The sequence below is a fragment of the Pipistrellus hanaki genome (assembly GCF_964339955.1).
Source record: "Pipistrellus hanaki genome assembly, chromosome: 6".
Classification (NCBI taxonomy): domain Eukaryota; kingdom Metazoa; phylum Chordata; class Mammalia; order Chiroptera; family Vespertilionidae; genus Pipistrellus; species Pipistrellus hanaki.
Window position 1 is genome coordinate 25923398 of NC_140508.1, and position 27683 is coordinate 25951080.

General features: G+C 41.1%; 1 protein-coding gene across 1 annotated transcript in view; it reads right to left on the bottom strand.

Annotated features, from left to right (window-relative positions):
• Window positions 1-27683, bottom strand: part of SLX4IP (SLX4 interacting protein) — a 175934-nt gene that overhangs the window by 52281 nt on the left and 95970 nt on the right. Inside the window, exons 3-4 of the mRNA XM_084887670.1 lie at window positions 18934-19023; window positions 14325-14445 (exon numbers count right to left, since the gene is read on the bottom strand). Coding sequence (XP_084743796.1) covers window positions 14325-14445; window positions 18934-19023 — 211 coding nt within the window. The remainder of the gene's footprint in view (window positions 1-14324; window positions 14446-18933; window positions 19024-27683) is intronic.

The window sequence follows — 27683 nt, forward strand, 5'->3', positions numbered from 1 at the left end:
TGTGACCAGTGAGTAGAAACTACCATTCATTCCTTTACTCTTCCAAAGTTAAGTGCGCTCCTCCTGAGTGACAGGCTCTGCATGGGGTGCTGGACAGGACAAGACCCTTACCTCGGGGAGTCAGGAACCATGAGTGCTGCTACTGTCCAGGGAAGACCAGGCAAGTGGGAAAGGAAGGTCCAGCTTCCTGAGAAAGACCATGTATGGAATCAGAATAGGCTCTTCAGGGTAAGTAATAACCGAGCTCTTGCCTGCAGGGTAACGAGCTGGCTCATTGGAGTGGGAGAAGACGTAGCAGCATGTACAAAGGTCCAGAGGTGAGATGACATGATGTTCAAGCCTGTCAGTTAGGCTCAGTGACAAAGAAACCCCTCCCCATATGGAAGAGAGGCTCCTCCTGAACTCAGCTGTCCGCAGGTCCAGGCTCAGAGCTGCCCCAGTCTCTGGGTACTGGGCAGCTGTTTGTCCAGCATTCTCCCGAACAGCCCGATAACTCGGTGACTGACCCTGGGACTAAAGTGTTTGCCACCTCCGTCCTTACAAGGTCATTTTTATGCTTGCTCAATGGGAGGGCTGTGGGGTCCCTCTGCTGGAATGCAGCTACAGGGTTCACGAGCTGTACCCCGGCCAAGCATACCTACCTAAAGGATGCTAGGAAGCAGACAATTGGTGTGCATGCTGATCTATGTAAGATTGTCAACCTGTGCCAAGTGACTGCCCTGTGTTCCCAAGGACCCCCTGCATAATGATGGAAGCCCACTGTAGGGAGAGCACTGCTACTCAGAAACAGTTCTGAGTGGACAGCCATCTTGGGAGTGAGGGACACCCCTCAGGGAGAGAGAACTAGTTGCTGTGAAGGCTGATGATTAGGACAGGTGGGTTGTCTAGAGACCACCAACAAGAGTGGGTGTATTACCTGGTAATGGAATTGCCCCAAATTTGCAGTCAATTAAAGCCCATGGCTGAATAAGACACTTGGTCCACTGGAGAACATGAGCCTATGGAAACCTTGGTAGAAACCTAGTCAGTGGCTTGACTCAAGACATTTTCAGCTTATTGGTTTAGTGATTATATCCACAATTCAAAATAAGAGGGAGAAGATACTTGGGTCCTACTCCAACTGTATATCATGAGCTGAATTATGTCTCCCCAAAACATGTGTGTTGAAGTCCTAACCCTCAGCGCTTTAGAATGTGACTGTATTTGGTATAGGATCTTAAAAGATAGTTAGATTAAAAGAGGTGACTAGTGTCCTTTTAAGAAGAGCAAATTAGGACACAAACATGTATAGAGGAAGAGTCATGTGAAGACACAGGGAGAAGGCGGCCATCCGCAAGCCCAGGAGACAGGCTGAGAAGAAATCAACCCTGCCAACTCCTTGATCTTAGACTTCCAGCCTCCAGAACTGTGAGAAAATAAATTTCTGTTCTGTAAGCCACTTATCCTGTGCGTGTTTTTAGTATGCTTTTATTGATTTTTTTTAGGGAGAGAGAGAGAAACATTGATGAGAGAAAAGTTAATTGGTCGGCCAAGTACCGCATTCCCCCTACCGGTGACTGAGCATGCAACTCACCAACAGGGAATGGAACCCGTGACCTCTTGGAGCATGGGACGATGCTCAACCTACTGGGCCACACTGGTCAGGGTGGTCTTTTATTATGGCAGCTCTAGCAATGTAATACACTGTATAATACAATAGAAAGAAAAAAAAATCCAGACCTGATGAACAAGGTCCTGGCTTGGACTACCAGAAGGAGAGCCATAGGCTCTCTCACCAGACCCTGGTTGAAGGCAGTTCTCAGACCCATGTCTCTCTGAATGAATAGAGCCAGGCATCCCTCAAGTAAGGAAGTGTCAATAATCCTGCAGGTACATTTATAAATCTTCCATTTGGGACCTACAGCTTTCCACCAGGGTAACTGCACAGTGAGAAAAGGGCAACACCCAGAAGTTTTGAGGATGGCTGGGCATTGGCTCTGGTAGAATTCTAATTCTTGGGGTTCCTCAATGTCACTGTGTTCCATTGAAATTTAGTTAACCTCAACATGTGTAGTTGTTTTCTCAGTTGCTGAGTATATACTTGGAATAGATTTATTCTGATAGAATCCACACTTGAATCCCATTTCTCCTGGAGGGAGTGCTATTATGGTAATGAAGGATGGGAGGGAAGTCTCTGGAGTTCCTCTCTGCATCAGAGCTGTAAAGTAGAAGCAGTACTAACCCCTAGGAAATCAAAGAGACTGTGCCACCATCAAAAACTCAAAATATCTAAGAATAGTTTTTCATATACTTTTCTTATTTAACTTGCCTCTTTGTCATAAGTAGAAGACAAATGATATTAGAGAATAATGATGGAGTAATGCAGATTTAATTGCACATCCATTCTTCTAGAGGTGGGTGGTCTCTCAACTGGAGCACTATAGTGCCTCACATCAGCAATACCGAGAGGGTAAAATCTGATGATTCTATCTCAATGAGCAGAGAACTCAGAAGCAGGTTGCTATCTATAGAGAGAATACCACACAGTTTCATTGTATGCTTCATTGCTCCATTAACATTCTGCTTCAGTAACAAGAGTAGTCCACAGGGACCTTGAATATCTATCTCACTACCTTATAGGCTATTGTTCTGGTCTACTACATTAAGGGCATATGGTAGGACTTACAGAGAAGGAGGCATGTATTCTAGATATCATGGTAGGACACAGGCATGTCACATGGTGATAAATGAAACCTATGAAAATACAGTTTCTAAATATCTAATGGTCTGGAGCATGTGAGAGAGTACATCTAAAAGGTAAGTCAAGTTTTTGCACCATTTTCACTACTAAGAAATAAGCACAAACACTGATGGGTATGTTTGCATATTTCTCTGACACATATACATGATCTGAAAGATTGGGTGACCAGTTTACTAACAGAGAAAAATCTGTGCCTGATTAATCCAATGGCTTTTCCCAATAGATGGCATCATCCAGAAGTGAATGAATGCAATGATATAACCTCACTTGGCACGAAGAAGGTAAATCTGTCAAGGTGGCAGAATAGTGAATAGTATATTTTGGGTCCACTGGGGCCCCTAAGGAGAGAGTCTCTCCCCCACCCATACACACACACATTCATAGGAAGAAACTCAGAAGAAATGGTGACAAGACGTTGAGAAAATTAGACAGAGAGAAAATATTTGTATCTTATGTAAATATTCTCCAAAAGGCTCCATTAAGGAGAAGTTCTTTTATGAGCTGAACAAGATGACCTGCCCTAGCCAGTCTTTTTCCCCAGCTGCCCACTTACCTGCTCAAAGGGCTCATGAGCCATGTGGCCACGGTGGAGAGAATGCTCGGGCTCAACAACATGGACTTAAACTCACTAACGCTGAGCTCTGCCAAGTGCTCAATTTTTCAGCAGCAGCAATTAATGTGATCCTCCCCACCAGCTCTCATATCACAGAGAGATGGACCAGTAGAAGTGAGTGGATCAGACTTTTTCATTACAAAGAAGGCACTAGAATGGAATCTTATTCAGGATTTGAATGTGCCCACTTTACCTGCCATGTTTATGTAAGCCACAGCATCCATGGACTTACTGCAGGTCTCATTCATCATGACCACCACAGTGCTTATAACCAAGAAACTCAATTTATGAGCTAAGGCAGTGGACTCAAAATTCAATGAGCCTACTGAGCAATCAAGTAAGGTTCAATGCAGCAAGGTCTACTGAAAAGTTAGTTATGATACAAATGGCAAGGCACGACCTTGTGATACTTGGATTAATATATACACTGAGTGGCCAGATTATTATGATCTCTGAACGCATAACAATCTGGCCACTCAGTGTATATCCTATGTAATAAAAAGCTAATATGCAAATTTCCCCCTCGATCAGGAGTTCGACCAGCAGGCAGGTCGGCCAACTGCCCATGTCCCTTCTTCCTGGCCAGGCTGGCCAGACTCCATCCATGAACAAATTCATGCACCAGGCCTCTAACACACACACACACACACACACACACACACACACACACACTGAGTGGCCAGATTATTATGACCACCTGACGTTTGTAGGCAATTAGCCATACACTGCATCGTATGGGACATGGAAGCCAAAGGCCTGTTCGAGCACCTTTGGTGTCTGCAGTTACCAAGATAAAAAATTTCCAATTCGCACAGGAACACAAGGATTGGACAGTCGAGCATTGGAAAAAAGTCATGTGGTCCGGTGAATCAGGTTTCCAGTTGCATCATGAAGATGTCAGAGTGAGAATTTCATGGAAACAGCATGAACGCATGCACCCCACATGCATGAGTACAACCCTTCAAGCTGGTGGGGGCAGTATTAATGGTTTGGGGCATGTTTTCCTGGCATGATTTGGGCCCTTTAATTTGTGTGGAACAACACCTGAATAGCACAACACACCTAAGTATCATTGCTGATCAAGTTTATCCTATCATGTTGATGGTGATGGCTTCTTCCAACAAGACAATGTGCAAAGCCATGGTGCTCATATTGTGCAGGAGTGGTTTCAAGAGTATGAGGGAGAGTTTACCTTGCTTAGGGTGGCCCCACAATCACCAGATCTCAATCCAATTGAGCATTTATGGGATGAAGTTAAAAGAGCCATCAGGCAGCTGGTTCCGTAACCATCAAATCTCACAGAACTGGACAGTGCTATTCATCAGGCATGGAGTCAGATTCCTCGCATCACCTTTCAACATCTCGTGGAGTCAATGGCAAGAAGAATCGCTACAGTATTGAAGGCAAAAGGTGGCCAACAAAGTACTGATGGGGTGGTCTTAATAATCTGGCCACTCAGCGTATTAACATACTGTGACCAACAGAACAATGTGTTCTCTTGGCTAGAGTACATGGTTCCTGGAACAGGGAATCAAAATGGGAAGTGACTAAAAGGTAATGAGAAAGATGACAACCTCACATAGGCCGGGCCATGAAGGCTCAAATCCCTCAGAAATAAAGGTCTGTATCACTTTGCCAGGTAAGGAATGCCAATTAGCAGACTTATTGGCTAAGGACAAAGGAAATATGAACTAAGTATTAAAAGAGGAGAGATATAAAAACTAGCTCTTTATTTTATGTGCTGGCTATAGATATTACAATGGCAGCATCTTCCTATACTGTCTTCCTTGCTGTATCATGTATATATTCATATATTAACTAAGTTTTTGACTTTATGTTTCCTTACTATTTTATTCAAGATATGTTGACAATCGTTAACTTTATGATCAGTCAATAAGTTAACAAATACAGGCTGTGAATGAACTAGTAGAAGAATAAACATCACTCAGAAACCCTAGACTTAGAGCTAGGACTTGGGACTTTGGGTTATCTCTCTTGGAGGAGATGTTGAGCACATTTTCTTGTAGTTAGGAGAGTTATGTCATTGGCAATAGTTTGCTATTGTTTTAAAGTTTATTAAAGAGGAAAACTTCTGTGAATATTTGTAACTAGTGGCTACTCACCTCAAATTTTTGACCATCCTCTCCCTGAATTTTGCTAACTTTCCACATTTGTAAGTCCCACTTTTCCTAAGGTAAATGACAATTTTTTCACATTCCCTGCATCATCTGCAACTAGGGTACAGCCATAGGATCTGGTTTTGCCTTCCTTCAGAAGGAGCAGCCAGGGCTATGGCACGTGACAGGCAGTCAATCTTTTGCTGACTGGGGGCAGCGGCTTACCCCTGGTCCTGAGCATCACAGACAGCAGCTGGAACGGTGCCTGTACCAGAGCTGTGTCCACCGTGGGGCTGAGGCTGTGCAGGCTGCGTAGCTTCAGAACGGAGCTGTGTGGCCCTCCCACAGGTTGATCCTGTGAGCTACCTAATACCTTCATCAGCTTCTTCTCTAAAGAGCCAGACCCATTCTGCTTAGTCTCAAGCAGAAATGAAATTAAATAAAAGATATTAGGCAACTAAGGTTCCTGACCACAAAAGATTTTAAGCTGGAGACTATCACATTTTGTTTTTTAAAGGACACTTTGGCAGCAGAGTATGTGTAGATGAGCTGGAAGGAAAATCAGGAGGCTGTGGCAGGAATTCAAGAGCTGTTAAGAAGGGCCTTGACCAATGGAGCAACAATGGGAAAAAGAGAAAGAGATTAAGAAGAAAAAGACAAATAACAAAATGCAAAGGTGAGCAAGGGCTATAAATATGCAGGCCAGTCAATTAATAAATAAAAACAGAAACATAAATAAAAATCAAAGAGTAAGATATCTTTTTTAAATTTTGGTGTGCCAGACTTGCAAAAATTAAAAATACTGGTAACACCCAATACTGGCAAGGCTAAGGGGGAAAATATTAAAGAGATGGAATTGACAGTGAAGTCTTTTTAAAAACTTTCTTACAACATTAAGTTTTGCTGAATCTACTGGAATAACATTTCAGGGGGCCTAAAACAGATGGGATCACTAGCAAATATCTGTGCTATGCTTTTGCTGATTAGTTTATTAACAGTCATTGTATTCCTTTAAATTATAAGACTAACGAAATGGCCTCACAGCCATTTATACTATTTTTTAGAAAGAAAACCCAGAGCATAAAAAATTACTTTTATGAGCGTCATCAGCAAAATTATCAGCCTTCAGCAACATGTGTTAGATATCTGTGCCATGATGAGTGAGGTATATTATTGTTACATGTATTTGCCATGATGAGTGAGGTATATTATTGTTACATGTATTTGCCATGATGAGTGAGGTATATTATTGTTACATGTATTTGCAAATGATAAAGGTAAAAAACACGTGGAAGTGAGAAAAAGATATCCAATTTATACAAAAGCATGAACCACCCACAATCATCCAAATCACCAATACAATAATGACAGCTCTTTCTAGTTTTAAGGATCATGAGACACAGAGCTGAACACTGAGGAGAAACAAGAAAGGCTTATGGTTGGCGGCTTTGAAATTGCTTTGAAAAAGACACTTAGGTAAGATCATTGAAGCAGCTAAGAAGAGGCAGCTAGATAAATGTTTAGAGATGTCTCTGGTCCTCTGAGGAAAGAGTAAAAGGATGTATTCAGTTCCTGTTTGGTTTTTTTGTGTGTATGTGTGTTTGTGTGCAGCTGTTAATAAACAATACAAGGTGGCGGTTTATTATTGTGTCTGTACACTTCATCCCTGTGAGTGCGCAGGGCCTATAACATGAGGAGCTTTGGGAATAGCAGCCTTGTGGTAGAGAGGGTAAAATAACTCATCTTTTACCTTTTAGAAATGAGTTACTTTAGTATGAGGTTAAGCACTATAACCAAAAGCCCAGTTATCTATTTATGCCCTTGAGTTACAGGGTGACAAATAATCCATCTTAACCAATGAAAGGGAGGAAGAAAGGCAGGTAAACTGCTTATAACACAATATGGCAAATGTTATAAAAGTGTTAAGTGCCAGAGAGGGGGAAACTGAAGAAGACTTTGGAGAAGTAATATCTGAATTGGGTCTTCAAAATTAAAAGAAAAAAAGTTCCAGACAAAGGAGAAACATGTAAGAGCAAAGGCATGGAGGGATAAAGAATGTATATTTGCAGGAAATAGAAAAGCAGCAGGAAGAGACAAAGCCAGGACAGGTAGGTTAGGGCAGGCCCTGACCTTACTAGGAAGAGGAAAGATATAACCATGTATGTAATATATCATCTGAACAAACACCAGGAAATGTGCTCCATGGTGGAGATATACTAGATAATATAAGAGACAGAATCTGTCTTTGGTGGCTCATACATTTGCGGAGAGATAAGGCAATAACCAAATAATGTGAACAAAAGTTCAGAATGCTCGTGGGCCTGGAACAAGAAACCTGTCAACAGGATAAGCTCCCTGAGGAATAGACTTTGAGCAGAGAGCTGAAAGAAGCATAGGGGAAGGAGAAGGGGAAGACAGGGAGCAAAGAAAGACCCCAACATGAGGAGAAGAATGAAGCTTTGGAAGAAAGAAATTACGTTTGCTAGAGTTGGATGAGGAACAAGTGGTACAAGATGAGGCTGGAGAGGCAGCTATCCCAGAGATCTTGGTCTTCATCCCGGGAGCTTTGGGGAAATCCTGAAGAGATGCACAAGATTAGACCTATGATTTTAAGGGATTACATCAACTGAAGTGTTGACAGCAGGAGAAGCACTGGCCACAGCACATGCAAGGAAGCCAGCTAGGGAGCTGCTGCAGTTGTCCGGGTGAGGCAGCACAGAAGGGGACTGGCTGAAAAATAAACATCAAAAGACTTAATTAAGAAGTAGGAAGGAGAGGAAAGATGATGATTTCATACAAAGTTTACTTTCAAAGAGGGACACTTAGCCATTTTTCTAAAGAGGGCTGCATTAGCATCATCCTGCCTCCTCCTTCTGGTAATCCGTACCTCACTACAAGGCAAGGCCAGCATTCATCATGCTGGTGGTCATTGATCTCAGAAGCCTCCATGAGGCAAATAAAGGTTTCTCTTTGTTTGGGGTTGTAAGTTAAGTAAACCAACCCCAAGGCAAATGACAAACTGAGAAAATCTTTTGCAATATATGTAACATGCAAAGTATTAATATCATTAAGAAGCTCTTACATGCCTATAAAAATATGAACTTCAAAATAGAAGTTTGAAAATATGTACATTATCAGGATGTTCATTGCACCATGGTTTACCACAGTAAAAATAAAATATCAGATGTATCCAAATGTTCAACCAAAAATTAGAGAATGAACACTTATACTATGCAGTCATTAAAAATGATGATGTGGCCGAAACTGGTTTGGCTCAATGGATAGAGATTCGGCTTGGGGACTGAAAGGTCCCGGGTTCGATTCCGGTCAAGGGCATGTACCTTGGTTGTGGGCATATCCCCGGTAGGGGGTGTGCAAGAGGCAGCTGATCGATGACTCTCTCTCATCGATGTTTCTAACTCTCTATCTCTCTCCCTTCCTCTCTGTACAAAATCAATAAAAATATATTAAAAAAAAATGATGATGTGGTCTTCGAATGGTCAAAACAATTTTGAAACACTGATAACTACATCAGAAGACTCATACTTCCTAATTTGAAAACATACTACAAAGCTATGGTACTAATAAAAAAGCTATGGTACTGGCTTAAAGACAAACATATAGACCAATGGAATAGAACAGAGAGCCCAAAAATAAATCCTCATGTTTATGATAAAATGATTTTCAATAAGGCTGCCAAGAATATTTCAAGAGGAAAAAGACAGGCTTTTCAACAAATGATGCTGAGGCAAGTGGATATCCACCTATGAAACTAGACCCTTACTTTAAACCTTAGCTAAACATTAGCTCAAAATGAATCAAAGACCTAAATGTAAAAGCTATAAAACTCTTAGAAGTAAAAATAGGAAGAAGCTTCATGACACTGATTTAGCAATGATTTTTTGGCTATGACATCAAAACCACAGGCAACAAAAGAAGAAATAGACAAATTAGCTACATCAAAATTAAAAACATTTGTGTGTCAAAGGACACTATCAAGGGAATAAAAAGGCAGCCCTAGTTGGTTTGTCGCAGTGGATAAAGTGTTGGCCTGTAGACTAAAGGGCCCCTGGTTCAATTCCGGTCAAGGGCACGTACCTTGGTTGCAGGCGCCTCCCAGACCCAGGCCCTGATCGGGCTCATGTGGGAGATAACCAACTAATGTGTTTCTCTCATATTGATGTTTCTCTCTGTCTTTCCTTCTCTCTTCTACTCTCCCAATGTAATCAATGGAAAAATATCCTTGTTTGAGGATTAATAAAACAAAAAAAAAAGTTAAAAGATTTTTAAAAAAGAGAGAGAATAAAAAGGCAACCCAGAGAATGAGAGAAATATTTGCAAATCATGTATCTAATTAAGAGATTAATATCTAGATTATATAAAGAACTCCTATAACTCAAAAACAAAATAACTCAATTAAAAAAAAAAAAAAAAAAAAAGCAAAGGAGCCCTGGCCAGTTTTTCTCAGTGGTTAGAGCATTGGCCGGGGGACTGAAGGGTCCTTGGTTGGATTCTGGTCAAGGGCACATGCCTGGGCTACAGGCTCAATCCCCAGTAGGAACTGTGCAAGAGATAGCTGATCAATGATTCTTTCTCATCATTAATGTTTCAATCTCTCTCCCTCTCTTTTCTGTGAAATCAATAAAATATATTTACACCATACACAAAAATAAATTCAAAATGGATAAAGGACTTAAACATAAGATGGGAAACCATAAAAATACTAGAGAAATCCACAGGCAGCCCAATCCCAGACGTATGCCGAAGCAATTTCTTCACTGATACTGCTCCTAGGGCAATGCAAACTAAAGAGAAAATAAACAAATGGGACTATATCAAAATAAAAAGCTTTTGCACAGCAAAAGAAACCATCAACAAAACAACAAGAAAGCCCACAGCATGGGAGAACATACTTGACAATGTTATCACCAATAAGGGTTTAATCTCCAACATTTACAGGGAACTCATACAACTTAACAAAAGGAAGATAAACAATCCAATCAAAAAATGTATCTCACACCTGTCAGAATGGCTATCATCAACAAATCAACAAACAAGTGTTGGTGAGGAAGCGGAGAAAAAGGAACTCTCCTGCTCTGTTGGTGGGAATGCAGACTGATGCAGCCACTGTGGAAAACAGTATGGAGTTTCCTCAAAAAATTAAAAATGGAACTTCCATGTGACCCTGAGATCCTATGTCTGGAATATACCCCAAGAAGCTAGAAACACCAATCAGAAAGGATATATGCACCCCTATGTTCATAGCAGCACAATGCACCAAAGCTAAGATTTGGAAACAGCCTAAGTGCCCATCAGCAGATGAGTGGATTAAAAAACTCTGGTACATCTACACAATGGAATATTATGCTGTGGAGAAAAAGAAGGAATTCTTACCATTTGCAACAGTATGGAGGAAACTAGAGAGTATTCTGCTAAGTGAAATAAGCCAGTCAGAGAAAGATAAATACCACATGATCTCACTCATTTATGGAATATAATGAGCAAAAAAAAACTAATGAACAGGGACATATCCAGAGACAGAAAAGCATCGATCAGACTGTCAAACCTCAGAGGGAAGGTAGGGAAGGGTGGGGGTAAGGAGGAGAGATCAGCCAAAAGACTTGTATGTATGCATATAAGCCTAACCAATGGAAATGAATACCAGGGTGTGGGGGGAGGGTAGGGAGGTGAGCACATGAGTGGGGAGGGGGTAATGAAGGGATGAGGACAAATATGTAATACCTTAATCAATAAAGAAATTTAAAAAATAAAAATAAAAATGGGCAAAGGTCATACACAGGTATTTCTCCACAGAAGATATACAAATGGCCAAGAAGCACATGAGGAGATTCTCAGCATCACTCCTTATCAGGGGAATGCAAATCAAAAACATAATGAGCTATCACTTCACATCTATTTGGATGGCTATAATCAAAATATAAGAAAATATATGTTGGCAAGGTTGTGGAGAAATTGGAACCCTCGTGCACTGTTGGTAAGAATGTAAAATGGTGTGGTCACTATGAAAAACTGTATGGCAGTTCCTCAAAAAAGTCAAATACAGAATTACCGAATAACCCAACAATTCCACTTCAGGTGTAGTATATACCCAAATAATAGAAAGCAAGGACTCAACCAAATATTTGTATACCAATGTTCATAGCAACATTATTCACAATAGTCAAAGATGGAAACAACCTAACAACCTAACTACTTCACTGACAAATGAGTAAACAAAATGAGATGTATATTATTATATACAGTCATGCAATGCCTAATGACAGGGATACATTTTGAGAAATGTATCCTTAGGTGATGCTGTCATTGTGTGAACACCATGGTGTACTTATACAAACGGACATGATATAGCCTGCTACTAGAACTACATGTGCTTTACCTTTGTATGACTGGCAGCACAGTAGGTTTGTTTACACCATCATCACTACAAACAAGTGAGTAATGTGTTACATTTAGAGGTTAGTGGCTATGACACCACCAGGCAACAGGAATTTTTCAGCTCCATTAAAATCTTACCAGAGGCGTGGTGCACGTAATTTGTGCATGGGGAGTAAGGGTGTCCCTCAGCCTAACCCTCTCCAATCTGGGACCCCACAGGGGATTGGGCCTAAACCGGCAGTGGGACATCCCTTTCACAATCTGGGACTGCTGGCTCCCAAATGCTTGTCCGCCTGCCAGCCTGATCACCCCCTAACCATGCCCCTGCCAGCCTGATCAATGCCTAACTGCTCCCCTGCCAACCTGGTCGCCCCTAAGTGCCCTCCCCTGCTGGACTGATTACCCCTTAACAGCTTCTGCCTCGGCCCCCACCACTGTGGCTTTGACTGGAAGGATGTCCAGAGGGATGCCCTAAAGATGTCTGGTCTAATTAGCATATTACCCTTTTATTATTATAGATGGGACCATCATCAGATATGTATATGTGGTCCACTGTTGATCAAAATGTCATTATGTGGTGCATGACTGTATATTTATATATTAAATATATATTTATTTACTAGTAGTTACCAAATATATATAGATTAGTAGAATAGTGGTTGCCAGGAACTGGGGAAAGAACTAATGAGTGATTATCATTTAATGGGTAAAGAGTTTCAGTTTAGAATGATGAGAAAGTTCTAGAGAAGGATGGTGGTTACAGCTGCACAATAATGTGAATGCACTAAACACTGGTATTGTATGTACTTGAAAATAGTAAAAATGATAAATTTTATGCTATGTATAGTTTACCACAATAAAACTAAGTTTTTTAAAATGGTGATATACATGTCTTAAAGGACTTCTATATTATGGAAAAATAGGTTATAATACTGTTTGTACAGTAAGATCACCTTTCTGTTTAAAAAAAAACTTCTTGCCCATATGAGCCCAAGAAAAGTTTTGATTTTCATCTTGGGGCTAGAGCTGTGTTCCCTATGTGTGAGGGAGGCTGGGAAACTGAGTATTTAGCTTTCTTCACTCAGCAGGAGAGGAAGGATGGGTGGCAGACCAAGCCACTTGCCACACCAGGGATGGATGTCCTGAAACCGCTGTCCCTTTTCCTTTTGTATCAGTTAGCAAGTGAGACTAGCACATCTGCTCAGTGCAAAGAATCCTACAAAGATTGCAAGCTCCTATGGCTTTTCTCAAGATTTATACTACTTCTAAGTGAAAAATCAGAAAGTATCATCTAAACAATGTTGTTTAGGTAAACTTAATGTCTGCCTACTTATAAGCTGTGCCAGGTAAACACTTAAGATCAAGTATCCCTTCAACGTGGGGTATGTAACACCATTCCTTTCCTAAAGAGACATGTGCAGTAGTATAATCCAGTTCACAGTGCTCCAGCAATGTCCTCTAACTGTACTTGTACCAGAAAGAGTGCTATAAAATGCCGACTTAGTAAAAATCTTAAAAGCACAACAATGACGGGCCGGAAAGAAGTGGGCTGGGAGTCAGAAGAACTGGGTTTGAGTTCAGGTTTTGCCACTTGCCACCCAAATATTCTATCATTCATCATGTTACTGAATCTATGTAACAGACTCTGGGCTATGTACTGGGAGGAGAAGAGAGGATGGAAGTGCCAAATATACAAGATAATCTGTCCTCAATAACAAGATCTTTTATTTGGGCAAGCCCCTTCATCTTGGAGACCTTCAGCTTTTTCATCTATAACTCAGACATTACCAATCTCAGTGTTTTTAGGAAATAGGGTAATGATATTTCAACCTTAGTGCCCTTGACGTTCCTGGCCACTAAGACTTTGCTGTGTGTGTGTGTGTGGACTGGGGCGGGGGGGAGGGGGGGGTTTTGAGGAGGGGAGAGGGAGTGTTCTATGCATTATAGGATATTTAGTGTATTTAGTGGCATCCCTAGCCTCTACCCACTAGATGCCAGTAGTTCCCAGGTCACCGCTCCCACCCAGTTATGACAACCAAAACTGTCTACAGACATTACCAAATGTCCCCTGAGGCAAAATTCACCCTAGTTGAGAACCTCTGAAAGCGGTGACATATATGAAAACATTTTAAAAAGCACAAAGCTTCAAATCAAATCAGCATTAATGTAAATCTATTTGTAAGATTACTTCTAAAAACAAAACAACAACAACAAAAAAAACCCTTTTAGAAATTTACAGTTTCCCTGGGAATGTTTTATTTTCTATTTTCATATATTTTGCCTACCATTAAAAACCCTTCAGGGCTTTTTGGCTAATTTTCTTTATCCAAACAAAGCATCTTCACTAGAACACATATTTTAAATGTATCACTTTACTAACATGACAGTCAGAGTCAAACATAATTGTCATTTCTACAAAGCAGACATTTTATCCAAAATTAAAGTGCTCTGTGCCTACCTTTTAAGGACAAGGGACTGGATCTTGTGAATTCTGTATTTGAAGGCCTGTGCTGTTTACGAACTTCCAAGTACTCTTTAACTCTTGAATTAATGGTTTCTTTTAACAGTAAACAGATTTCCTATAGAAAAATTAAAAATGAAGAGATAACTTTCTGATTTAATGCAATGCAAAAAAGTCAACATCATGCACATTAAAAAGTTAACAGTGAACATTTCATTTTGTTTGCTTTTTAAATTAGCTATGAATGCTGATAAGAATGTTTTATATACTCATAGACAATACTGGAGATGCAAATTTGCTACTGAGGTTTGTCGGCCCATTCTGTGATCTATGAAATTCATTTACTTTTTCTTTTCCTTAGTTTCACATTTCTAAAAGGAAGATTAAAAACACCTCAATGTAAAAATTAGAGTACAAGCCCTGTTCGATGTGGCTAGGTTGGTTGGAGTATACTGAAAGGTTGTGCGGTCAATCCCCAGTTGGGGCACACAAGAGAGGCAGCCAATTGATGTATCTCTCTCACATGGATGTTTATCTTTCTTTCCCTTGTCCCCTCTCTAAAATGAATTATAACAATTTAAAAAAAAAACAAACTATAGTGACAAGGTGATGAAATCAGTGAGGTGAAGACTATTTTCATGTAAATATCAACCAGTTCTAATGAGACACTGAGAGCCCCAAGCAAATGCTCACTATGGCTAGACAGAAGACTGTGGCAGAAGGAGCCAGGGAATATTCAGAGGGAACCCTGACACCAATCCACTCAACGGGGCAGCCCCCAGGGCTTACAGTGGGAATACATACAAGGCACCAGATCCTCCAATTTGTTCAATAGGAACCAGAAACTTCTATTTTATACAAAGTTTTTTATTTTTCAAATGTGGTTCAAAAACTTAAAATCTAAACACTGCCATTCATTAGTTTCTAGCCTCAGGTTTACAAATCTACCAAAAAAGGGAAAGGCATTGAGTAGTGAGTTGAATAGAGAACTGGAAATCAATAATCTGATTTTCTTCCATACTCTTGTTGATAATACTGTATATACTCATTTGCACTACATTCACCTATTAATGATTAAAATAATTTAACTTTTCATATTTCTCTAAAGTAGATTCATATTTATTAGGTAACAGAAGCTCATGGTTTTAATTCAATGTCAATATACCTTACCACAGCAAATTTCTATAGCTGTCTATTGTTTTATGTATCAATCCTATATAATAAAAGGCTAATATGCAAATCAACTGAATGGGGGAATGACCGTCACTATGATGCACAGTGACCACCAGGGGGCAAATGCTCAACGCAGGAGCTGCCCCTGGTGGTCCGTATGCTCCCACAGGGGGAGCACTGCTCAGCTAGAAACTGGGCTCCACTAAGGATGTCCGACTATGATGAGCAGGCCTAAGCCAGCAATAGGACATTCCCCAAGGGCTCCCAGACTGTGAGAGGGCACAGGCCAGGCTGAGGGACATCCCCTGTCCTCCGAAGTGCATGAATTTCGTGCACCTGGTGTTATTTATAAAAAAGAAAAACAAAACTTTAAAAGTATAACCATGCACTGGGAAGAAACTGTCCACATTAGCCATGCTAGCAGAAAAATATAATTTAATGTAGGAAAAGGGAAAAATGCAAACTAATCTAAATTTCTTAGATTAAGACATGATGCATAAGGACTGATGATTCTGGTTCAATTCCTATAGACTCTGAAGAAGGCTCAGAGTTGCCGAGGTCACCTCAAACCTGTTCCACTGGTTTCTTGCAATGCCATCTCAGATTAATCTCTTAGAATCTTTATAAATTAAAATAAGAACAAGGTTTTAAGTTGCTTCTAAGGGCAATGAGAGCCAAACTTGACTTTTACTGTAAACACATGTACTTCTCAAACAGTACAGAAAACACTAGATTTAACTCACACATGTGAGCTTTTAGGTAATATACAAACTGGTCCCCTCTCTCCTGCTCTCATTTTGCAGCCCAAAGATGCAGTGCCTTGTGGAATACAGAGATATTCGCTTATAGTTGAGTGTCTTGGCATTGTTCACCCAACAGAAAGGCTGTCTTGCCTCATACTGTTGTTTTAACAATTAAAGAATTTTGCTTCACATGCAGGGTTCAACGATGACTGAGCCTGAAAATATGTCAAAGACATACATGGAAATAAAGATTGTTAAAATTTGGCCATAAATGCCCTATAAGGCTAGAACTAAAAATAGCATGACAAAAAATAAAGCAAAGGCCATACACACAAACTTTCTCCCTATAGTTACGGGGCTTTCCTTCAATGAGTCAGGTTTGACGAATGGAAGGTAGACCACGTGCAATGTAGTCAAGATACCCTAGTAACTGACCACACCACACTTAGCAAAGCATTCTCTTCAGAACCAGAGCAATACAAGAGAAGACAAATTCCCAGTGAAATTGGAGGGGCAGATGAGAAGACCAACTTACATATGTATCTCTAGGCTAACAGGGGCTCATGTTTGTTTTTTCAAGTTTACACATAGAACAGTTTGAGTTCAACTGTTTGGGTACACAGACTACTTGTGCTGGACTCAAAATAAACATATGTTTAATACATGTAACTAGCTCCTTTTTCTGAAAAGGAAGTGCATATTCTTAAAACCTTTACTATATAAAGTGGCTGTTAAAATGCAATCAAATTGATTGCTCATGAAATCTCAAGCATGAGATAGATGACCTAATGATAAAAAAATGAGAGCACTGAGACACTGAACATAGGCTGAAGCCATATGGTCCTTTTCTTGACTAGCTTTTCTCCCTACCACCTTCATCCCTCCATGTTTGTCTGTGTCCGTCTGTCTCTCTCTCTACAGACACACACACACACACACACACACACACACACACACACACACACACACATTATCCCAGAGCAACTTTTAATGTCAGGGAACATACATTAAAGGGAACATACATTAAAGAAATTTAAAGGAAGTTCACTTAGGGAGCAAAGCCCGGCTTGTTGGCATGACTTGCCTTCTTGCAGTTGCCACTGCAGCAAGGTCTGCAGGTCCAATCGTGCCCTGAGCATCTTTGCTAAGTCATGCCCTGCTGCCCGGATATAGGTACTAGGAGGAGTGGCACAGCTGCATGTGGCACCCTGGAAAAATCTAGCCTCACGCTTTGGTGAGGAGGTGATTCATATACCCACAGCTTTATTTTAAAGCCTTCCAAATAAACTGACTCTTGGCAAAACTGACTGAATATCAACAGAAATGTCTAAGGCTGAGGTGGTAAAGTTGGGAGGATTATAGAGGGAAATATGGATTCTAGATTGTTGTTAATGTATGTCAAGTCAGAAGTCTTTTAGGGGAGGTCCCCTCAGTCACTTTGGTGAATGAACTGTTTTTCATTGAATCATGGGGACATGCAAAGCTTGGAATTATATGAAGGTGAGATGTAGTAGGAGATGCTGGCCTACTAAATATTAAGTCTGGATGAGAACAGTACACAGTTATTTACCTGAAGGGTAAATCCCATCACTCAGGATCTTGTGCCTTCCTTCTCCCAGTTTCAGACCACTACATATTATGAAACTATGACAGCAAAGTCCCCTGATAATTTTATCATCTTTTGATTGAAAATGTTCTTTTAGGGAGATTTTTCCCCCTCGTGATCTCCAAAAACTAATTGAAAAGTTATCACAGTAAAGGTGTGTGTGTGTGTGTGTGTGTGTGTGTGTGAGTGTGTGTGTGTGATTAGCACTAGTGTCTTCTCCAGGCACCATCTTTTAATCAAACTTACTTTTATTTCTAGCTCTAAGGAGCTTTGTGACAAATAAATACCATTACACAAACTGTGTATGTAATAATTTGAAAGTTACTTAAAGGCCATTGATTGCTTCGCTGTCCGGGCTCCAGTAACCAGTGATCTGAAGAAGGAAGCACAGCACGGGATGAGAGTTGATGCACCTTCTGACCCTCTTCCCAGGCAGCACTTGGGTGGGGAGCATATAAGAGCCTGGAGTGACTCAGACAGCTCTGTGGAACCCTTTCATTGCAGATGAGGAGGCCGAGGCCAGGGAGGTCAGAATCATGCTCCCAGTCAAACAGCTATTCACTTTTCTGCCTCACCATCCCTTAGCGACTGAGTGTGGTGAGAGAAGGAACACTGTGAAACATCTCTGCACTTGTTGTCACAGGCTCATGCTAATAAGAGGATAGTGGATGATAAAAGTGCACTAGACTGGGACTTCGCACAGGTGTGACAGATCAGCCTTGTGTGAGCCCCCACACCTGCACCAGGTGCTGGGTCCATCTTGCATAACCAGTCAGATTAAAACCCCTGCTTACCTGCAATAGTTACTTTAACTTCTTCTTGTAATACTGAGTAACCCTTCCCTCAAAACAAAGAGGTAGGAACTTTATGGATTAAATGACAGAGTAACAGATGAAATGTATGGACATGTCAGTGTCTGAAGGAAAATAAAACAGCAAGCATATGTCTGCCATTGGGAAGTTAACACCTATTTTTCAAGGGTAAAATACCACTCAATATTCTCGCCCACCAATTAAAATAAAAGCTTAAATATTTCTCCTAGCAATGGCTACTTGCATTTAGATAGTGAAAAGTCTTGTGGTACCTCTTTGTTCTGTTCAGAAAACCAGCTGGTGTCTTTGTTTGATCCTTGCGGTGAGATGTGAAGATCCACCAGGACAGCAAAATCCCCGCACTGAAAGACAGTGATGGCAGAGTCAGCGCACACCCAGCAAACGATGAGAGGAAACCACACAAATTCCTATGTGGCTGCTCATGAAATAGCAACCAAGTACACTACTAGACAGAAATGTTCAGAGCGGGCAGGGCTACCACTCATAACCTATTACTCTTTGCAAGCTTAGTATTTATGGTAGGAATGCTAAGGAGAAGTGTCATTTTAAATCAGGATAGAAAAGACAACATATTTATCTCTGGGCCACGCCTTGAGGGGGATGCCTAGGCAGCCAGTGGCAGTTGGAAGACTTTCAAACACTGAGAAGTAAAATAGGTCAGAATTAGGTGGGCTCCAGGAAAGAACGAGTCTGTGGACAGCCAGCAGAATTCTTTCTTCTAGCTAGGGGAGAACAAATATGTAAGCTCCTATATTTTTAGGCAGACAAAAGGATTGGCAATGACAATGAATCTTGGAATAGAAATAGAAGCCCAAATGGATGAAAAGAACCAAGGAGAGGAAGGCAGATGATGAATGACAGTTATCAAAACTACAGAGGTTTCATTCACACCCTACAACTGTGCACAAGGCCTGTCTTCTTTCTTATTCTACTAGAGGCCCAATGCATGAAATTCATACAAGAGTAGGCCTTCCTTCCCCTCTCCCCCTCGCCCCCTGCTGCCGGCACCAGCTCCCATCTGGCACCCACAACAAGGGCTTCCCTTGAAGCCCCGGCTTAATCCAGAAGGTCGTCTGGGAAGGACAGCTGGTCTAATTAGCATATTATACTTTTATTATTATAGATAGGCTAGGGCTGTGTGGCACTTGTGAAAAAAATGGAAATATTGTATCTGCATTGGTTAACAGGCTAGCCAATAGCCATACGTGGCTACTGAGCACTTGAAATCTGGTTATTGTGACCCAGAAGCTAAATTTAAAATTTTTATTTGGCTTTACTTTGGACAGCCACATGTAGCTAGCAGCTCTGTGACATAGCTACAGATTCTGTGAAGAGCTGTAGCCTTAGAAATCCTCAACCTTAGGAATAATTTCTGAGAGTCTCAGGATAACTGTGGAAGGCCTGCCTTAGAAAGGAATTGAAGACCAAGACTATATAGGTAGAGGGTAGTCTAAGAGGCCCAGCGGGTCTGTTTATGTCCCACAAGAAAAGAACACTTTTGTACGTCTTTGGTTAACAGGTTTTATTTGTTTTTATTTTAAATGCTGTGTGATAGGTGAAAAGAAAGTATTTTCAATTAATGGTGTGAGAATACCAACTACAAATATGGAAAAAAATAAAACGACACCTACCTCACACCATACACAATAATTAATTTGAGATGGATCACAGACCCAAACATAAAAACCAAACTATCTTCCTGACTTTGGGGTCAGAAAATATTTCCTAGACAGGACTCTGACCCAGAAAGCACTAAATATAGAAAACAAAAGGGTTCAATTAGACTTGTCAAATTTTAAAACTTTTGGCCATCAAAAGACACCATTAACAAAAGAAATATGTGTGTCATAGACTGGAAAAAATACTCATAAATACATATATCTGACATAAAAGATGGGCATTCATGCCCTGACCCCTGTGGCTCAGTTAGTTAAGTATCCTCCCATACACTGAGAGGTTGCTGGTTCGATTCCTGGTCAGGGCATATGCCCTGGTTTATAGGCTCAATCCCCAGTGCAAGAGACAGCCAATCAATGTTTCTTTCTCTCCCTCTCTAAAATCAATAAAAACATATTTAAAAATTTTAAAAGATGGGCAAATAAAATATGTAAAGAACTCCTACAAATTCAACCAACCAACCAACCAAACAAAAACCCCCACAAACAACACCAACTTTAACAAACACTCCACAAATAAGAAAAACAAATGGCTGATAAACAGATGAAAAAAGTGTTCAACATCAGTCATAAGACAAATGCAAATTAAAATCGCCAAGAGATAAAACTAAATACCTCTGAGAATGACTACAATTAAAAAGACTGACATACCAAAACTTGTTAATGATGTGGAACAACCCAAACTCTAACACATTGCTATGGGAAATGTAAACTGGCCAACAACTCTAGAAAATAGTTGGTCAGTTTCCTATAAACATACATTTATTGACTGACTGAGCCAGCAATTCTATCCTATGTATTCACCAAGAGAGATAAAACATGCGCGCACAAAAAGACTTGGAAGAAAAGACTTGGAAGTGTTATTCATAATAGCTCAAGTCTATCTACAGGAGTAGATTCATTCAATGGATATATTCATTCATTCAACTAAACTACTGAAACACTCAACATGAACTAATCTCTAAAACATAATATTAAGCAAAAAAAGCCAGGCTAAAATATATATTGTAGGCTTCCATTTATATAAAGTTCTAGAACAGCAAAACTAAATGTATGATCAAAGCAATCAGAACAGTGATTGCCATAAAATATACACAAACACATAATGAAATACATTAAAAAACAAAACAAAACAAAAATCAGAGTGACTGCCTAGGTAGAAATTGACTGAGAACAGGCACAAGAGAACTTTATATGGTGATGGGAATGTGAAATATTTTGATAGCATATGTGCCTAAGATCAGTTCCTTCCCTTGTATAGAAGTAATACAACAATAATAAACAATGTTTTAAAATGCTGAGTAAAAGTATGTTCATATTTGTTAACAGTTATTTAAAATATAAGTATTATGTCCCTGAAAATGTGTGGGTATTTTGGGAGAAACCAAAGTGAAGCTCACTGGGTATATATCATGAGGTATGCTGAAAGTTGATCTCCCCTAATGTCAAACGGTACAGTGTGACTTACTGCACTGCAGTTCAGGGTGTTGCAACAGGCATTTTAGTTTAGTGAAAGAGAATCTTGAAATGGGATTAAGAAATATCAGTGGGTCACATGGTAAAGTGAAGTATTGTTTTGTGAAACTTCTGTAGGAGTGTACTGAGTTATGATGTAAAGCCCATTTCTAATTGTGGGCTGTGGTCAAAACTGTTTGAAAACCATACTCAAATATACTGTTATTTTAAAAAATTCCTTCACAACAGTTGATTACACATTTAACCTTTCAGGAGTATGCTGCCACCAGGTGGAGGTCTTTTGCCACAACTACATGATCTTAGCAAAGGGTTATTAACCTTTCATATGCCGTGAACCTCTTTGGCAAGCTCCAAAGCTGATAAAATTTGCTCTGAAAAATGTTTTTAAATGCATGAAACACAATGAATAGAATTTAAAAGAAAACCAATTTTACTGAAGTATGATTATCCAAATAAAAAAAATTTGTGATATAGTAATGTATGTAGTTATTTAAGGCATTGGCTCTTGTGAGCTAGAGGTGGGTATAACTACTATAAATTCAAAGTATAAACATAAGCTATATATTCAGACTAGAGGCCTGGTGTATGGAATTTGTGCACTGGAGTGGGGCAAGGGGGAAGAGAGCTCCTGCTTTCAGCAGGATCTGGCTGAAACCAGCTCTCTGTCATCCCCCAAAGGGTCCCAGATTGTGAGAGGGTGCAGGCCAGGCCAAGGGATCCCACAGATGTACGATCAAGACCAGGGAAGGACGTGGGAGGTTGGCCAGCTGGGGAGGGACCCAGGGAGGGCTCTAGGGCGTGTCCAGCCCCTCTTGCTCAGTCCAGATCTGCCAGACCCCAGCACCAAGCTAACCTACTGGTTGGAGTGTCTGTTCCCTGGTGGTCAGTGCACATCATAGCAACTGGTCAATCGGTCGACTGTCTGCCCACAGGTAGTGAGTGTACGTCATAGCAAGTGGTTAAGCGGTTCTAGCATATAATTAGTATACTAGAAACCCGGTGCATAAAATTCATGCACAGGGAGGGTGTGTCCCTCAACACAGCCGGCACCCTCTCCAATCTGGGACCCCTCGAGAGATGTCCAACTGCCTGCTTAAATGGGCAGTCTTTCCTCTCACAATCCAGGACTGCTGGTTTCCAACTGCTCACCTGCCTGCCTATCTGATTGCCCCTAACTGCTTCTGCCTGCCAGCCTGATTGACACCTAACTGCTACCCTGCTGGCCTGATTGCCCCTAACTGCCCTCCCCTGCTGCCCTGGTTCCCCCCAACTACCCTCCCCTGTAGGCCTGGCCACCCCTAACTGCCCTTCCCTGCAGGCCTGGGTCCCCCCAAACTGTCCTCCCCTGCTGGCCTGATCACTCACAACTGCCCTCCCCTCCTGACCATCTTGTGGTGCCCATCTTGTGTCCACTTGGGGGTGGCCATCTTGTGTGTTTGAGTGATGGTCAATTTGCATATTACTTTTTTATTAGATAGGATTACACTTTCAGTGGTTGAACTGGAGACCAGATGACTGACGTTTAACATATTAGGCTTTTATTATATAAGATATGTGCCACAACTATGTGCCATATAATATGAAAAGAGATTTGGTTTCTAATGGTGATAAATATTGCTAATACTAATGTGTTCTGAATACTTAACTCATAATAAAAAATACATTTATTAGAATTTGGTCAAAATAAAGATGTTAACTTTCTTTCCCACCCAAGTTCATGGGCCCTGTGAATTCTACCACAGGCCTGCTGAGGCTCCATGGGTTGCCGACCGAGAGCCCCTCCAAAGCAGTGAGGTGTGCCTCAGATTTTGCTAGTGGATGCAAAATGTAATGTAACACATTGTAGGGGTTGCTTCCCCTTCTTCATTAGCAAAAATAATTTTTTAAAATAGTAAAAACAAACAAACAAACAAACAAAACACAAACGTGATGCTTCAAAAATCTCTACTAATACTATGTAATAGTAACTTTCTAAAGAATTAAATAGCAAGATCCAATTTGGTGTTTTCTCATCATTTTGTAACTTTGATCACAAATAACTTAGTGTAGGTTTGATCATAAACAGACTGATTAGAATGGCTTTTTAATTTTTTTAAAATAAATCATCGTCTTACTCTGGTGCTCAAACTTTCCCAGGATTTCTGCCAGACTCCAGCGCGGGGCAGGCATGCAGCCCCTCCCCCACAGCAGGCTCTCCCTCTGCAGCCAGTTCTGAGTTCTCCAGCAAGCTCTCTCCAACTCCCACACTAATCAGAGGTATTTTGCCTTTCTAAAGTTCCTGCTCTCAGAGCTTTGCTGCTGCTTTTCTCCCAGGAGTAAACAGAAGTTGGGGAAGAAAAAAAAAAAGAAGCCTCTTACTATTGCCAGGAGCACAGCCTCTCCTCCTTCTTAATTAGGAGGTTATTTCTACTCTCAGAAGATAAACTCTCCAGCTCTCTTGGGGGGGAGGGTGGGGGAGGGAGGAAGCGACACACTAGGCATCACTTCTTTCTCAGGCCAGAGCTGCTCTTTAACACATAAAGGCCACTCAAAAGAGCTGCACCTCCCAGGCCCTGGGTTATGAGTAAGCAAACCAGGGTCAGGTCCAGCTTCTAGCCCCCTCCACCCAGAAGTTTCAGTCAAAAACCTGGGTATCAACCCTAACTCCTCCCTCTTCCTAACCCTCCATACTTACCAAGTCTTCCAGATTTTACTTCTTAAAGAGTGTAACATACCCCTCCTCTCTTGTTCTGCATTATCTCCCACTTGGAATACTAAGGCTTCTCTTAATGCCCAATCTCCCACTGTCTCCCCCTCCTCCTCACTGCTCTTGGGCACTTGTTGTTTTGCCCTTGGCTTCCAAAGCACTGCAATGCTCCTGTGCTTAGTGAATTCCTATGCAGCCTTGAGCCCTAGCAAGAGTGGGGAACTTTTCTGAGTGGCCTGCCCCGCTCTCCTCTGAACAGGCGCATGCTTCATGTGCTCATTTATTTCCCCATTTAATGGCTGTCCCTGTAGGGGCTTCCCCTACTAGACTGTTACCTTCTTAGTAAAGATCAGGTCCACACCTCAGTCAACTCCACATTCCAGAGATTAGCACAGAATGGACTCAGACTAAGTGCTTAATATTTAATGAAAAGGCCCTGGTTAGTGTTTCTCAATGGTTAGAGCATCAGTCAGCTCACCAAAGGGTCTTGGGTTTGACTTTAAGTCAAGGGAAGTTACCTGGGTTGCAGGTTAGTTCCTAACTCAGGTCAGGGCATGGGCAGAAGGCAACCAATCGATGTGTCTCTCTCTCACATTGATTTTTTTTTTCTCTCTCTCTCTCCTCCTTTCTAAAAAAAAAAAAAAAAAAAATATATCAATGGAAAAAAATATCCTTGGGCAAAGATTTTTAAAAATTTAATGAAATTGAAAGGAATGAAGGAATGAAAAAAATGACAGGGCAAAGGAGCTCTGAATTTTGGGCAAACCACAGCGTTATCTGCAAACCGAGGGCTCTGAACTCATTCTAGTGACAAGGCCATTCTGATTCAGCCCAGGACACTGATATGTCCCAGAACAACTTCCTCCCTCCTCATTCTGGAGTGGCGACAACTATGTCATCACCAGTGACAACCAGTCATTTTCCATATTTTGAAAAAAAGGAATACAAGAATCCTAGGATTACCTCATCCTAAATCCACGGCCAACCAAGCATGTTGGTGATTTTTTTCCTACCTCTTCCCTAAGAATTTCAAAGCTGCAACTTAACTTGAACTATTTCCAAGTCTTCAGAGGTGGACTTGTCTTCTGATTTTACATTAGATGTAAAATGAAAGTAAAATGCTAACATGTAGACATCATGAAAGCAGGTTCAGGACTCTGAGATATATGGAAGGTTTCCCATAATCTCTCATTCATTCATCATTCATTCACTCATTCTCCATTGACCTTCATAGGGGCTCATGGCAAGACCCCAAGGGAGGTATGGATAGCAACAGAGCACTGTAGAAAGTGTGATCACAGCACACACCCAAGGGCCAGAGGTAGTCGAGTGGCAATGGTGCCCAAGGGAGGCCAGGGAAGAGGGCCTGAAGTCTCAGCTAAATCCTGAGGAAGAAGGCAAATGGTGGAGGAAGAACAACAAATAGCACCCATATAGGAAAAGAGGTCCTAATAGCTTGGGGTACTCTGGGGACAGAAGAGTTTGATCATGCAGAAACAGAGCAAGAGAGAAAGCCAACCGGGCCATAAGGAGCCCTGGACAGGCCAAGGGGCTGATAATACCTATGTGCTGTAGCACACTCTCAGGTAGGGGTGTGGAGCATGGTCTAGTGGGATGAAATCACTGGAGCAGCCATACAGGTTTAAAGCCACCATAAGAACCCAAACAAGAGTCAATGGAAGGTGATCCTGAAGTGAAGAGGAAAGGGCAGATATGAGGGATTCTCAGAAGAGAGAATCAGAGGATGTGGCTGGGTGTGAAAGGAGGAAGAGCAAGGCTGACACCCAAGGCAAGTGAGTAGTTTCAGCCATGCCCATGCGGTTGTCCACAGGCAGCTCATCCATATGGGTCTGTTACAATTGTCACTGGCATTTTACACACACCTGATCTAAGAATTTATGGCAGTTTATATTTAAAAGGCAAATATTACAAAGGAAATAAGAAAAAAAATAAAACAGGGTAAAACCAAAATGAAGCCAGTGATAGGTTTGCACAAAATCCCAACTGTAATCCTAAGTCTCTGCAGCATTTGGCTCTGAGTTTGCTAGTTACAAATGTAAAAAATGAAAGGCCAATTGGAGTCCATAAGATGAGAACAACCTGGTGCTAAGAATAACTCAATAATTCTTTTTTTTTCTGTTTTAAAATTTTTCTTTATTAAGGTATTAAATATGTATCCTTAACCTCCAATTGCCCCTCACCCCCCACTCATGCCCTCACCCCACTCCCTGTTGTTTGTGTCCACTGGTTAGGCTTGTATGTATGCATACAAGATCGTTCTTAATACTAAATCTAGAAAGATACTTCTTCTGAATGGCTTCATGACTTTAGAAAGAACATGAAATACTTTCATAGCAAAACAAGAATGTATATTAGGGATTGACATTAAAAAGTCACATGGTCTTTAAAGAAAATTTAGTACTGTTGACAGAGCACCTGTGTTCCAGGCTTGTGCTAAGCTTTACCTATAGTATTCAGTTTAATCCTGGCCACTAGCCTGTGAAGGAACACAACTACTACTCATAGTGGAATCAGAGAAGGTAAGGACTAGACCAATATTACATAAGCAGTAAAGGACAGGTCCAGGACTCAAATCCAGATGTTAGAATCTAAACCTACTGCCATGCTTTACTTTGAAGAAATATTCTCTCTGTGGAAAGAGACTCAAAATTCCCTTCCAGACTCCATGGTGGGGGCACTCTTAAGGCTGTACTTGGGAACTAGCCCCTATTCCCTCTAGGGGGAGCAATGGCAGCCATGCTTGCCCATTAGCACCAGGTGACTGAACCAAGGATTCTGAACAGGGTCCCTCAGCTCCCTGAACTGGGCAACTTGACTGCATGCTTGACAGAAGGCACAGAGACTTCAGGTGCTGAACCTGCCACTGTGGGGTATTCTGTTGGAATAAGAGTGCAGTGCAGTGGCAAGAGCCCCACCACAGAGAGAAAGGGGTGAGAAGAGTGGTCAGAGAGAAAATGAGAAAGAAGAGGGGGGAAAGAATGCAGAAGAGGCCCAGCAATACCACCTGGAAGGTGGGGTAGGAAGAGAGGTCTCCTAATATTAACAATACTGCTCAGAGAGTTAAAGTCAATGCAAATATTTTGCCAATTTAACCTCCTTGGCCTGTTCCTCATTAAAATACTTGCCCAAGAAATCCAAGCTT